We start from the raw sequence: 14,445 nt of genomic DNA, 5'->3' as shown, positions 1-14,445 counted from the left end.
TTACAAATATATATTTATATATAATAATATTAATGTAATACAAATATATATATATATTATAATTTTACAAATATTAAATTTAATGTACATCTTTTCCCCCTAATGAATTTCTCAACAGAGGAAAATGAATTAATTTGGAGAAATCTCAATTTATACAGTGGAAAAAAACATTTACTCCAAAATATCTCAGGCATAGTAGGCCCATCTTCAATGACTGCTCTTATGGGCCCAAGTGGAGCAGGCAAAACAACTTTACTAAACGCTTTAGCAGGTCGTCTACCCTTAAACATGAAATTATCAGGAGAAATTTTATTAAATTCTTACCCTAGAGATCAAAATTGGCCACAAATCATGGGCTACGTAGAACAAGAATTCCTTTCTTTTGAAAACCAGACAGTTTTTGAAACTCTAAATTTCTGCAAATTAATAAAAAATTCTGATTTGTCTGTTGATGACGTCATCAATATATTGGGACTAGTAAAATCTAAAAATGATTTAATTTCTAAACTTAGTGGTGGTGAAAAGAAGAGATTAAGTATGGGTTCGAATTATTAGGAAATCCTAGTATTTTATTCTTAGATGAACCTACAAGTGGATTAGATTCATTTAATGCTTTAAATATTTTGGAATTATTAATTAAATTGGCTAAAATAGGTAAAACTATTATTGTCACAATTCATCAGCCTTCTTATAATCAAATACAATATTTTCAGAGAATCATTTTATTATCCCAAGGGAAAATGATCTACGAAGGATCATTTGAAAAATGTATAGACTTTTTTAAAGAATGTGGTTACAATTTACCAAGAAATACAAACCCGACAGATTTCTTTTTAGATACTATAAGTTTAGACACTAGAAATGATCAAAATATGAATAATTGTTACAATAAAATAAATTATATTAATGACGTATGGATGAGTCATAATATAAATCATAATCCAAATATAACGAAACCACTTACAAATAAGCAGAATATTAATAATAAAGTAATCTTACCTTTATTAATAAAAAGAAACATTTTAGAATATTGGAGAAAGAAGACATATTTAAAAATCAAGATTTTACAAAAATTAATATTTTTATTAATTTTCGGCTTAGCTTATTTAAGAATGAACAATACTGTCTTAGAAATACCAAGCCGAAAAGGTTCTTTAACATTTTTAATTTTAAATTGTCTTTTTGGAATTTGTGCACCAATTTTCAATGTTTTCCCTGATGAAAAGCGTGTTATTATTAGAGAAAGAAGATCAGGAATGTATTCCGCATTTACTTCATTTTTATCTAAATATATTTCTGAGTTACCTTTTAATTTAATATATGAAATTTCTTATTTATCTTGTTTATATTGGATTATAGGACTTAATTCTGGTGCAGGTAGATTTTTTATATGTTTAATAATTTACGCAAGTTTAATAAATTTTTCTATAATTTTCGGATTAGCAATAAGTTCATTAAGTCCTAGTCAGAATATTGCGCAGATTATTGGTGGGACTTGTATATTGTTTTTTACTATTTATAGTGGAGCATTTGGGAGTACAAATGCTATACCTGCTTGGTTGAGATGGATGATTTTTATAAGTCCAGTTTATTACGCGTTTACAGCTTTAATACAAAATCAGTTTAGTGGTGTAGAATTTTACAGTAATCAGGGCTCAGTACCAGGAGAAGAGTTTATTTATGCTAATGATACATTTATAATAGGAATGTGGTGGTGTATCTTTTTAATGTGGCTTTATACAGTCCTGTGGTTTATTATAGGGAGTATATCACTTCAGTATTCCACGAGGACTAAAATAAAACTTGAGCAGCATAATTAAAAATTATATTTGCATATTATAATTATATTTAATTATATATATAATTATATTTACTTATATTAGATTTTGGAACTTTGTGTTATATAAAAATTTTTAGATTTAATTTACTTATATTAATTATGACGTCATAATTAATTTAACTTAAAATTAAATATAAATTATACATAAGTAAATATAAATAAAATATAAATAAAATATTAATATATATTATATATAATATATGGACGTATTAAATAAATTCCACTTTATTTTTTTTACCTTCTTCTTCGCTTTCTTCCTTCGTCACTACTGTCACTCATCTCTTCACTGCTTTCTTCTTCTTCTTCTTCACTACTCTCAGTGTCCTCACTGAAGCTACTGCTCACTGTAGAAATGTCTGACTCCTCTTCACTGCTCTCACTCTCGCTCTCTTCTTCACTTTCTTCTACTTCTTCTTCACTCTCATTATCTTCCACTAATAATTCTGTCCATCCTCCCGTACTATAAAAGCCTATTGGATCATCTTGAATCTTCTTTAATACATTTTTCCACTGAATATTAAATATTGTCTCCATATAGACAATATTATGATAATCTAAATAATCCTTAAATTTAGACATATAAGATGACTCAATACTCAATATTTTACTAGTAGTATAATCTTTAAATATAAATATGACGTCATAAGTCTTTACATTGTATACTACTCTCTCAAAATTACAAACTTCAATATCTTCCAAATTTAATATAAAAAAAGGCTGCTCATAAAGTGCTACTAAACATTCATGAGTTTTCTGTATAAAAACTGATTCTTTAAAGGGTACCCCTGTGAAACCATCTTTTGGTCTTTGAACTTTAAGAAATGTTTCATTTTCAATTTTCATTACAAAATTCTCAAATAAATAATTTAGTCTTTTTTGTTTATCTTTTTCTTCTTTTTCTATTAAATATTCCATATGATCATCTCCTCTTTTATTAGTATTAAATGTTATATTTGCACTTGCTTCTTGATAAAATTGAATATTTTTAGTTTTCTTATTATTTATTATTATTGGACTTATTAAATTAAAATGTAAAATTGTCTTATTTTGAACATCTCCTTTTAAAAAAAAGATATTTTTTATATTAGAAAATAAAATGTCTAATTTATCTTCTAAGAATCTAAATCCATTTTCATGACATTCTAAAGTATTTGATTTTCTTTTTTTTATAGGAGTTTTTATATCAGTTCTTAAGAATAAATCTTCTAAAATGAATTTTGAAGATTTTTCAATTAATTTATCTTGTTTTATAATTTCTTTATCAGAAGATAAAGTGAATTTATTTTTTAATTCTTGAATTTCTTCATAAATTTGTCTACCCGAATTAATAATAACATTAATACTTTTTAAAATACTATTACTAACATAATTATTATCACTAATATTAGTAGTACTATTACTTTTTAATAAGCTATTATTAACACTATTACATGTAATATTAATTTTAAGTATTGTTTCATCTACTAAAACTATGTTCTTAATTGAAGATATATGAATTGGTAATATAAAATCACTTATTGGTAAACATACACAATTATTATTAAAATCTACATATATCTTCCCTTTTCTAGGTATTAAATTCTCTTTAAGATATGGTATATTCTCATTTTTATCTTCTTCTAATACATTATTCCTTTTATTTTTATAATATTCTAATCTCTCATTTATTAATTTCTCTAATAATTCTTTCTGATGTTCTTTTCTTCTTACGTCTAATTCAAATTCTCGACTTTTGTCTCTAAATCTCGGCCTTTGATCTAAAAAATCTTCAAATTTATCAGAAATTGTTAAGAAAATTGGTATCTCATCCATAAAAAATGTATTACTTAAAATTGACACCCCATTACTAAGTCTTAATACAAAAACAAGTCCATTTAGAATTCTAAATTCATTTTTAAAATTCACTTCTTCATTTAATAATCCTGTAGTATATAAGAAATTATCATCTACTTCTAAATCATTACTCTTTAAATATTCTTTAACTTTCTCATATACAATCTTAGAATTATCTCCTACTCTTATTAAACTTAATATAAATTTCTGAGCATTATAAAATATATTCATATCTTGGAAAATTGTTCTACCTCCTTCTGCACAATATCCATTATATCTTATTCCTATTCTATAAGAATATTTAGATATTTCTGGTGGGAAACTATATTCAATATTCTCATTATCTATTCCATCTAAAGGCATGTCAATTATTTCTTCAAGTTTGTCTTCTTCTAAATTATTCTCTTTAATTAATTCTGTACAATTCTTTATAAGATGATTTATTACAAGACCTGCTTTCTTACAATTTATTAATTCATCTTCATCTTTATAAAGAAATAATTTCTCGATTTTATAACTTACATCTTCACAAATTAATGTATTTAAAATATTTTCACTTAAAAATCCTTGGATTTTGTTTTTATCAACTAAACAAAGTTTAGGGAAAATTGATAAACTTTTTATAATTTCTTGAATATTTGAGAAATCTTTTTCTAAAGGAAAAAGATCACAATTTGATAAAATTCGGAGTAAATCTAATTTCTTCTTATTACTGTAAATTCTTACTTGATTATCTATAAGAATCATAGTATTGGGGAATTCATATCCTATAAGATAATTTGAAAGGGCAGAATTTAGATTTGCTTGTTCTAAATCTGATTTACTACCTAGGATTATTAAGAGTGGATCAGGAATTAATTTCCTAATTTTATCAATTCTTAATGAAAATTTCAAAGGATCGATTTTTATTTCTGTCATTTTGAGGATAAAAAAAAATAAAAAATATTTAAATGTGAAATAAATTTAAAAGAAATTGTAAAATATGTAAAATTATATAATTTGTATACATTACTAATGTGTATACATTATTTAATGTGTATACATACTTTAATGTGTATAATGTAAAATAATACATGCATTGTTTAGTTTGTATAATAAATTTATAGAGTAAATATGTAAAATTTACAGTTAAATTAGATTAAAACAATAATAACATTATTTGATTTTTACACATTATTAAATTTTTACACATTATTTGATTTTTACACATTGTATTTTGATGTGTTTTTAGATTTTGCATCACTTTGGTATGTGGTTGAGTCATCTTATGATCTCATTATTCTGATACTTTCCTCAGTTTGTTTGTTAACAAACAAACTGAAAAATAAAAATATAAAAGGAAAAAATTAAGCATAAATAAAAATTTGAAATTTACAAAATATAAAAATTTGAAATTTACAAAATGTAAAAATTTGAAATTTACAAAATATAAAAATATATTGTTCCTAGAAGGAGAGCTGGTTATTGAAGAAGAAATATATTCAGATTTTTTGCATACTTGACTGATGCAAGTAATAAGAGGCATGTTTAAATGTAATTATATTTAAAGAAGATTGTGTCTTATTTACTGGGTGATAATCCTCATACTAGTAAGAAGAATAATATATCATAAAAAGACCCTTTTTTATGTCAGTGGAAAGTAAAGACTTCTCGATTAGCCCTGAGAAGCAGGAGGAAGATATCCAAGAAGCAGTAGAGAATCACAGATTTATTGAACTTGAAGAGATTGAGAATTTTATCAATAAATTTAAGAAGTAGAAAAGAACAAAGATTATCTAATAATATATTGAATTTACATAATTTATTTATGTATCTTTTGACAGTGCCTATACCATCCAAATTTACATCTCTTCTGATCTCTTTTACTCCCTAAATTGATCCATTCTTCACATATTCCACAATATCCTTCGTTCTTCCCATTATTCTTCCTAATAATCTCTGGCTCGGGGTATTTCATCCCTTTCGAATTAATTCCATGTATAAAATTCATATGATACCAGTAAGAACTGTTCTTTAATTTGAGCCATGTGTCACATTCTAAACAATATCCTTCTTTATCTTCTTTTAATCCCCTTGTTTTACTAGGCTTATAATAATCAGTCGGCTTAAAATTACTCTTCTTATTTGGGACTTTATACTCGTCTAGAGAAAAAGGGCTCTCTAATAAAGACATGTCATCAGAATTTAAGAGGAACAAAGGCGACGAGCAGAAGGAATTAAGATTAAGTACAGGATTCTTCATATTCATGCAGAATAAGAAATCTTAAATAAAAATAAAAAAAGATTATTTTTAAATAATTATAAAGTTTTCTTTATTTATTACTTTTTCTTGTAAATTTCAAAGGATTCTTTCTGTAAATTTTCCAAGAAGGCACACATGTCAAGAATACACAAGCTACAGTAATAAGTCCTAAGAATAGAGTATATTTCAGATCATTGTACAGTATACCAGTAAGGAGAGAGAAAGTGTATCCTATGTAGATTATGACATAGAAAAGCTTTCTTGATAATTCCTGGCCATGGTAGTCAATGGGCTGATCTAACTTGTTGAGAATATTCATGAAGGGGGGTAAGAAAAAAAAGAAAAATGTGACTAGTGCATTATTAGAGTACATTTGTAAAAAATGTGACTAGTGCATTAATAAATACATTTGTGAAAAATATGACTAGAGTATGATTAGAGTACATTTTGACTATAAATGAATGAAGACATGTTAAATAATAACAGTTTTGAGTACTACAAAAAATAGAAATTTCAGAAATAGCAGAGATGATGATTTGATGCCATTTGGCATATAAAAATGGGCAATGATAGCAAATTGTGGTGAAAGTAAATCTATTTATAGACCACATAGCAGGCGAAGCAACAATTTGGGCTCATTTAGTGCTACGGAGCTGCGGATTTGAAAAGATACAACGAAAGGTTAAGCAGCATCGAACATATAAAAAATCTGACAAGATGTTTACATACGGAAGATTCAATCTTACTAATCTTGATCAAATGAAAACTGCATTCACAGACAATGTGTTTATTGCATTTGTATTGAATGAACTGCCTGAAGATATTAGAGGCATGTTACTCATGAAAACACCAGCAGAAGCCACATGGATTTAAACAATGCGTCTGAAAGACTAGATTGCGTCATTAGGTTGAGGGCATACCTGACGCTACTTCAAAATCAATAATGGAAGTTTGTACAATAATAAGGAATGCTGATACTGTGGTAGAAAAGGACACATTAAGAAAGATCTCGAAAACAAAAACGGAACGAAATAGTGGGGAAATTATCTTCTTGACGACAATAAAAGTCTCAATTTTTATACTTGAGTTCGATCGCTCGGGGATACGTATATTAAAGACCTTACAATCTTAATAAATATTGAGTATTTCAAAATACAAGCATTAGCCGACTCTGGAGCATGTGTAAAGTCGACTAAAGTAAAAATTGTAAGGAATAAGATATTAGAACTGGTAAAAAACCTCATCTCAGGTAATGGTCCCGAAATTAAGACTCCAAGTGTGATAAAACAGAAGTTTACGACTGGAAAGGAAACTTTGTGGCAACGAACAATATAACTTCTAATATGATCATTGTATCGTACATTCTCAGATAACATAACGTTAAAGTTGATTTTGGAGCAGATTGCCAAATCGAATGGACAGAAGTGAATACGGAAAATAATAAGCTCGGATTACAAAAATCACTACACAAAACCTCCTATCAATGACCAGTGCTTGTTACAGACTAGGACTTGAAGCAAAAAAGATTGTACAATAGTACTTAATAGAGGGGATTAATAGTATCTTATAACTGATGGAAATGCCCAGTAGTACTTGCAAAGAAAAAAAAACATCGCCTTTAGGCTATGTGTCTTATGCAAAAACTTAACGAAAATAGCATCAAAGACTCTAATTAGAAGATCGGAGTAGAAACAAATATTATGTTTTCTGGCATGTACCTATTTTTTTTTTACCAAACTAGATCCACATTTGATATACCACTAGAATAAAATGGTACGAAAAAGACTGCGTTTGCATGGGGAGGCGTCTTTCCAATTCTTATATATATCATTTGGTCTTGTAAACGCCTTGGCAGCGTTCCAGAGAACGATGAACAGAATATTGAAACCTTATTAGGAAAATTCGCAATGGCATATAAGGACGATGTTATTATACGCAGCAAATCGGTAGAAGAACACGAAAAAACTTGAAGGATTGAAGCTTAACAAGGAAAAATGCGAATGTATAAAAGAGACAAATTCACATGTTAGTCCTTGTAGTGGATCATAGAGGATTTAGGATTGATCTAGAAAAAATAAAAGCAATTCAAGAACCTACAGTTCCAAAAATAGAAAAGAAATAGAATCTTTCTTAGACACAATCAAATACTGCAGTAAATATATAAAAAATTATCAAAGAAGACGGCATATCTATCTGGACTTATAAAAAAGGTTGTAAATGTTGACTGAAAGAAATTTGTCGGCTAAAATAAATTTGTGAAAGCTAATAAATTGATAAAAGATAACACAGGACAATCATTATTACTTGCAATGCCCAATCTAAACATAAGATTTATTTTAACACTCGAAGCTCCAGACCTCGGATCAAATTCAATATTATCACAGATACAGTATGGAAAAAAAGTATAAGTTACTATTCGTATTTTAATTAAAAATTAACAAAAAATATTTGACAATTGATAAAGAGCTACTGGTGGTGATTACAGCAATCGACCATCATGAATGTTATCTTATAAGGAAAAAAATTTTACTTAAAACAGAACATACTGCCTTAAAGTATTTGTTTTTGAGTATAAACATGAAAACAGAGTTTGCAAGATTGGACATTGTATTTTTAAAAACATGATATGAAGTTATGCATATCAAAAAGAGAATGACCCAAGTGACTGCCTGAGTAGAATGATAAGCGAATCAATTAATATTGTAAAGAACAAAGGAAAGTGAAAGATTTGATGCAAAAAACGCACGATCGCTTAGCCCATATCAAAGAATAAATGAATGTGCTCTTTACTAGGAGCAAAAACAAAATTTGATAGAGATGTGCAAAACGTATTAACAAATATCTTTGATGTAAGCAAGTAAGATCGTACTATATAAGAAAAGGTGTTATTTCAGTTTTCTTTCTCATCTAAATCAAACTTTATATAGAAAATCGATACAGTAGGTCTACTCCTTCAAGGCCAGCAAGTGCATAAGTGTATATTAACGATAATCGACCACTTTCCAAAATTTTAAACGTAATATCGTTACGATCAAAAGATGCAAACGAAAGGCGTAGAGAAATTGAAAAAATTATACTAAAATACCGACTCCCGAACATTTTAGAGATAATGATAAAGAATTCGTAAATTAGAAAATAAAAGAATTTTCAAGGAATCACAAGATCTATAGGAGGCTAGAGCACCTTATTTACTGACAAATTCTGCATTGGTAGTGAAATTCAATTAAAAGTACTCAGAGAAGCTGAAAAAGTATCGAATTTTGGAAGTTTAGGTTGGGTAAAGTGAAAAAACTTTAGACGTGTATCTTAACTCATTTTACCACGAGAAGGGCTACTCGCAACAGAAAATGTGGTTAAATAAAAGAATGTCAAACATAAATGACTAAAAATCACGTTACAAAACAAGTTATCTAAAGATATAAAAACAGACTCAAGAGGAAATTCAAGTGGAAATAATATTTATCTCCTGTAATCTCTTGAAGCTTAAATTTTAGAAATGAAAATTATGATTTTTACAAAAGTAAACATTATTTTTTAAGCATGACTTGAATTAAATTTTTTCATAAATAATTTTTATTTTTTTATTTTGCATGAAAATTTTTTTTATCTTAAAAATCTTATTTGCTAATATGGCAATAAGAAAAGAAATAAGAGACATGTCTAAAGAAGAATGGAACAAATACAAAAAGGCTTTCAATTTATTCAAGGACAAAGGATATCTGGAGAAAATATCTCAGATCCATGTAGATCTGGACATGTACGCCCACAAGAATGGTAGATTCCTTCCTTGGCACAGGATGCTTCTTCTACACGTCGAGTCAATCTTACAAATGCTTACTAATGATCCATCAATGGCAATTCCTTACTGGGACTGGTCAGTAGACGCACACGACCCAAGTAAATCTTCCATCTTTAAAGACGAATACTGGGGAATAAGCGAATGTTACCAAGTAACATTCCCTTATCCTCATTGTCTAGTAAGAAACACATCTTTCGCTCCATTTTATACTGATGTTGATATAAAAAGACTTGTTAATAAAAAAGGTACTTACTCGGAATTCAGAGATATACTCGAACTAGTCCCACATGCACTGGTACATTCCAATCTGGGCGGAGACATGACACAAATGTTCAGTCCAAATGATCCAGTCTTCTGGCATCATCATTCTTTTATTGACTACATTTGGTACCAAAAACAATTAAAAGGATTGAAGAACGAGTATGAAGAAAAAATGGATATAAAAGAAAGACTGTATCCATTTAATAGACAAGTAAGAGACGTAATGGACTTAATAAAGTGTAAAGTCAAATATAAACCATTTAAATTTCAGAAGAGTATGAGTGAGAAAAGTAAAGCGTCAGAGATACCCTTAGAATATATTGAGAGACATAGGTATGATGAGAAAAAATTAAGGAGATATGAAAAATTTATGAGAGGAGAGAGTAAGAAAGGGATATTTAGAAGGATATGGGAATATATAACAGGGCGTCATAGAATGGCATAGAAATAAATGTATAAGTTAAATATATTTTAAGAACGTACCTACATTTTTTTTTTTAAAAGAAGAATTTGTAGATTCGAAATTTCATTTAAAACTACATTACAAGTAAGATATGTTTGGTATTGTTATAAAATGAATAAGATTTTTTTTCAACTTTTTATAGTTTAAATTTCAAATATAGAAATTTTTTTGCAATTTTTACCTAAGACATTATACAAAAATTTTATTTTTCGGGGACAATGGAGGATAAAAAAAAACGAACTTTATAGATTTTAGAACAATTTAAAAGCTCGAAAAGAGACTTATCGACGTAAAAAATATGGAATCATAATTGTCGATAAGGTTATTTTTTTTCTCTTACTTCCATCTTACTTGAGGTAAAATCTATTTGTTTTAAATATTGAGCAATTTCAAACATGAGGCAGATCCGAAGCTTCTACGATAATAATGATTAATAATTATTCGTATATTACAGGATAACTACTAAATTAATAGATTATTCTGGTTTGTATGAAGAGTAGTAACAGGTGTTCTTAGCACAGTGGCCGTAGAAAATGCTTTTTAAGCAATGGCTGGGTTCGATTCCCAGTGGCACCAAAATTGTTTCTACTTTCTATGATGCAGTTAACAACTCAGATGACAAAATGTCCACGACAATCATTGAGTTAATTCAATGAAACTTGTGTGTATCAAGCCGCAAGGGGATTAGCATCTAGAGTAGAAACGCACCCCAAGGCTAAAAAAAAGTATCCCCCTTGTGGTGACTAAATGATACATAAAAGAATCTAATGGGTACGGCGTAGTTAAGGTCCATGGCTGGTGCATTCTAGAGTGTGATCCTAGAGCTAACTAAGAGTAGACGAAGTATGGCAATAGAAGGTCTCGTGGACCCTATCCTACATGATTCTGTAACACGGTGGCCGAAACTAGTGGGAGACTGGTGATCAACGCAGCCCAATAAAAACGCTGGGCTGGTGATGTGGTCGTGTAAGGAGCCGTGTGTGCAATACAGATGATTGTAGGGACCTTTGAGTCAGTACGATGATGTCTCTCCTCGGGTTATAGATAACCATGCCGTTAAGTATATCCGCTGTGAGGTCACTCTGAACGCGATTTGAGGTATAAATGGAAAGTCTTCTCCTGGAGCTAAAGTTCAATGGAAAGGGCAGTGCTTGCTGCACCGGCAAGTTATGTGGAGGGGGTTTTGCGAGTAAGAATCAATCAGTACCAGTTAGATGAGGATCACACTAAAATTTCCTTAGTCATATGTAAGGGTTCTCTTACCTCATACTTGCAAAGAAAAAAATAGATTTTGTAATAATTTCAACCACTGCCCAACTAATACCAATGAATGTATTTGGTGTATAGTAAAAAATTGTGATTGCAGAAAGTCGCAAGCATAGAACTGATTACTGGCCATTAGTATATGTTATAAAGGGACTTTATAGGTGATTAAATCACAAAATTATTAAATTTATATTTTCTTTTTTTTTGCCGTTTGGACGTTCAAAGGGGGTTTTTATAAAAAATATTTATAGTCAAAAAAAAACGCTCTAAGTGGGCCTTTTAACTAATTTCTTCTAATGTAAAAGACCGATCAAAATTATATTTTCTTGGTACTTCTTTTTTTCTTAGATCAAAAATCTATCTTAAGCCTGTAATTATTTTTAAAAATTATTTAATGAACATTTTGTTTTGTTCTAGTATATAGAATTCTTTTTTGTAGGAGATTTCTAATTCTTCTCTTGTCAAAATTTCTTTCTTTGTTTTTGAAAAAAGAATAAATAAAAAACCCCATCATCAAAATTTTTAGATAATCAAACTTTAGCCAAATGTTTAATCAAAAAAAATGTGCGATTTATAATTAATTATAAATTGCATCATAAACCTTTGTGTTTTGTAAAGATTTATTGTTGTTTGTTAAGTTTTTTAATTAAAAGATTAATATTTAAAAAAAAAGAAAAATGTCGAATATAACATCATTTCAATGTGCGAATTTTTTTGTTTGTTTGTTTTAATATAAAAATACATAAGAATAATCAAAAGGTGCAAAAAACACTGGAGAATTTTAATATTTATTGTAAACTTTAAAATTTCAGTGAATATTTATTTGATTAAATAAATTAAAAATTTGTGTTTTTCTATATATAGCCATCTATTTAGTAGCCCATAAAATGTTTTTGGGGTTTTTAGTCTTCGTTATGAATATCAAAAAGTCTATAGCTAATCCGGTAGCTAAAAATAACATGAAAACAATTAATGAATGTGCTAAAGAGCTATACAATTTTGGGGGACATATCAGTAGAGATTCTCACATGAATTTTGATGTGGAAAAAATAGCAAGGATTCTTTTTGAGACTATTTTGGATCGAATTAAGTTTCCTTTAAAGCGTACATATTTCCCCCCGAAGACTAACAAAATTGAAATTATTACAATTACTCGCGAAGACCTGAAATATGAACATTACTGGGCGAAATTGATAAATGGAATAGTAAGAGCGGAGGGTCTCGTCGCAAAAGAACAACGTGTTGACTTTGAAATATATTATATTGCATTATATACACAAGGGATATTAGAAGCTTTAATATGCATGGACTTTAATGGTATAAAAATTGATAAATTTAAGATACAACACTATATTGATAAAGTTAAACCTATAGGTAACCACGACGACAAAATAATACGTTACGTACAATTTATGTCAAAAGACGATTTGAAAAACATTGATGATTTGCAGAAAAGTTTTAACATAAATGAAAGTGAAGATACTAATACCCAAGAAATTAGCACGACGATTGGCTATCAAAATAATATAAGTCAAGACGAAAACAACATGACCCCTCAAGATGATAGTATTATCACCAGGCAAGACAACATGGCAATGATTGAAGAACTTTCCGTGTTCATGCAAGAAGACAACCCGATTAGTAATTATGACTATGTTAGTAATCAAGGGGTTATACCTTCTTATTATCCTACCTCTATCGCGGCGGGCTGTTCATTGGCTTACTTGCTTCGTAATCCTTTAGGTTTGAATTAAAGTATCTAAGTTTTTTTGTTCTTTTAATCTGTAATGTGCTGTAAAAAATATACTAATTCTTTAAATATAACATCTTTCTAAATTAAATACAATATAGAGGTGCAATATATATAAATATTATAGAAAAAATTTTAATATGTAAACGTGTATTTTTATCAAAACGAAGAAAAAGTAGTATTTCATGTTTTTATCTCCAAATACTTAAGAGATTATAATTTTATATTTTGAGGTTAATAGTATATTATAAAAGAATAAATATATATATATACATATTCATTTCAATTTTATAACAAGGTGGTTATTAACACAAACCCCTCATTCCATTTTTTGTTAAAATATTTTTTCTTAATCTTTCCCTAAAAATTATTTAAACCCGTAGATTGTATGTCTTTACACTGTAGAAATATTTTTTAAGTCCTTTCAAGGTTAGATTCTGAATATGAGCCTCAATTTTTTAGATGTGTCGACGACTCTTCTATTATTTCGTATTTTATAAAAATTCAACGTCAGAAATATAAACTCTTTTTGTAACGTTTATAAACTAATTTTGGACTTTTTACCTAGTTTTGTTCAGTCTTATTGAATGTTTATACATTAATTTATATGCATTATCTGACAGTATATTTTGAACAGATTTTTTTTTTGCTCTAGACTCAATTTAATAAATTAAAAAAGATGTTAGCACACTATGATCTTCAAGTTTTCATTGATGTAGCTCTCTAACCTTTTATATTTGTATGCGAGAAAGTATATAATTTAAATACCTACCAAATTCAAAAGCATTTTATTCATTAAAGAGCACGTTTTATCTTGTAGTAACATGGGCTCGCTTTGTGCCTCATCTATATTTGACATGTCTCGGCTAAATAAAGATTTTTTGTCACTGCTTTCTTTCAACGCTCAAATGAACAGTTTTTCATAAAAACACTATAACTTACAATAAAGTATTTTATACTAAAACAGAAGACCATTCTTCGTCACTATATT

The 14,445-nt window shown here is 28.3% G+C and overlaps 6 protein-coding genes across 7 annotated transcripts; 3 read left to right on the top strand and 3 right to left on the bottom strand.

The window, feature by feature from the left end:
- Positions 1 to 102: 102 nt before the first annotated feature.
- VNE69_11077 (ABC transporter) lies at positions 103 to 1,820 on the top strand (the record flags this gene model as incomplete). Of its 2 annotated transcripts, none has more annotated exons than XM_065474982.1 (2): positions 103 to 541; positions 601 to 1,820. In XM_065474982.1, 2 exons carry the CDS (start codon positions 103 to 105, stop codon positions 1,818 to 1,820), a joined length of 1,659 nt encoding a protein of 552 aa, XP_065331054.1. The 2 variants fall into 2 exon arrangements, with proteins under 2 accessions (XP_065331054.1, XP_065331055.1); XM_065474983.1 differs by having other exon boundaries at positions 580 to 1,820.
- Positions 1,821 to 2,074: 254 nt separating this feature from the next.
- Positions 2,075 to 4,591, bottom strand: VNE69_11076 (FACT complex subunit SPT16; the record flags this gene model as incomplete). The annotated part of the gene is made up of 1 exon (XM_065474981.1): positions 2,075 to 4,591. The coding sequence occupies one exon, from the start codon at positions 4,589 to 4,591 to the stop codon at positions 2,075 to 2,077; it is 2,517 nt and encodes an 838-aa protein (XP_065331053.1).
- Positions 4,592 to 5,474: 883 nt separating this feature from the next.
- On the bottom strand, positions 5,475 to 5,915 carry VNE69_11075 (putative meiotic expression up-regulated protein 26; the record flags this gene model as incomplete). The annotated part of the gene is made up of 1 exon (XM_065474980.1): positions 5,475 to 5,915. One exon carries the CDS (start codon positions 5,913 to 5,915, stop codon positions 5,475 to 5,477), a length of 441 nt encoding a protein of 146 aa, XP_065331052.1.
- Positions 5,916 to 5,985: 70 nt separating this feature from the next.
- VNE69_11074 (signal peptidase complex subunit 1) lies at positions 5,986 to 6,234 on the bottom strand (the record flags this gene model as incomplete). Its single annotated transcript, XM_065474979.1, has 1 exon — positions 5,986 to 6,234. The coding sequence occupies one exon, from the start codon at positions 6,232 to 6,234 to the stop codon at positions 5,986 to 5,988; it is 249 nt and encodes an 82-aa protein (XP_065331051.1).
- Positions 6,235 to 9,505: 3,271 nt separating this feature from the next.
- VNE69_11073 (tyrosinase) lies at positions 9,506 to 10,420 on the top strand (the record flags this gene model as incomplete). The annotated part of the gene is made up of 1 exon (XM_065474978.1): positions 9,506 to 10,420. The coding sequence occupies one exon, from the start codon at positions 9,506 to 9,508 to the stop codon at positions 10,418 to 10,420; it is 915 nt and encodes a 304-aa protein (XP_065331050.1).
- Positions 10,421 to 12,591: 2,171 nt separating this feature from the next.
- On the top strand, positions 12,592 to 13,458 carry VNE69_11072 (uncharacterized protein; the record flags this gene model as incomplete). The annotated part of the gene is made up of 1 exon (XM_065474977.1): positions 12,592 to 13,458. One exon carries the CDS (start codon positions 12,592 to 12,594, stop codon positions 13,456 to 13,458), a length of 867 nt encoding a protein of 288 aa, XP_065331049.1.
- Between the last annotated feature and the right edge of the window lie 987 nt (positions 13,459 to 14,445).

The sequence above is a fragment of the Vairimorpha necatrix genome, chromosome 11 (assembly GCF_036630325.1).
Source record: "Vairimorpha necatrix chromosome 11, complete sequence".
NCBI classification, from domain to species: domain Eukaryota; kingdom Fungi; phylum Microsporidia; family Nosematidae; genus Vairimorpha; species Vairimorpha necatrix.
Note: the sequence above shows the minus strand (reverse complement) of the source record. Positions and strands in the feature narration are given on the sequence as shown.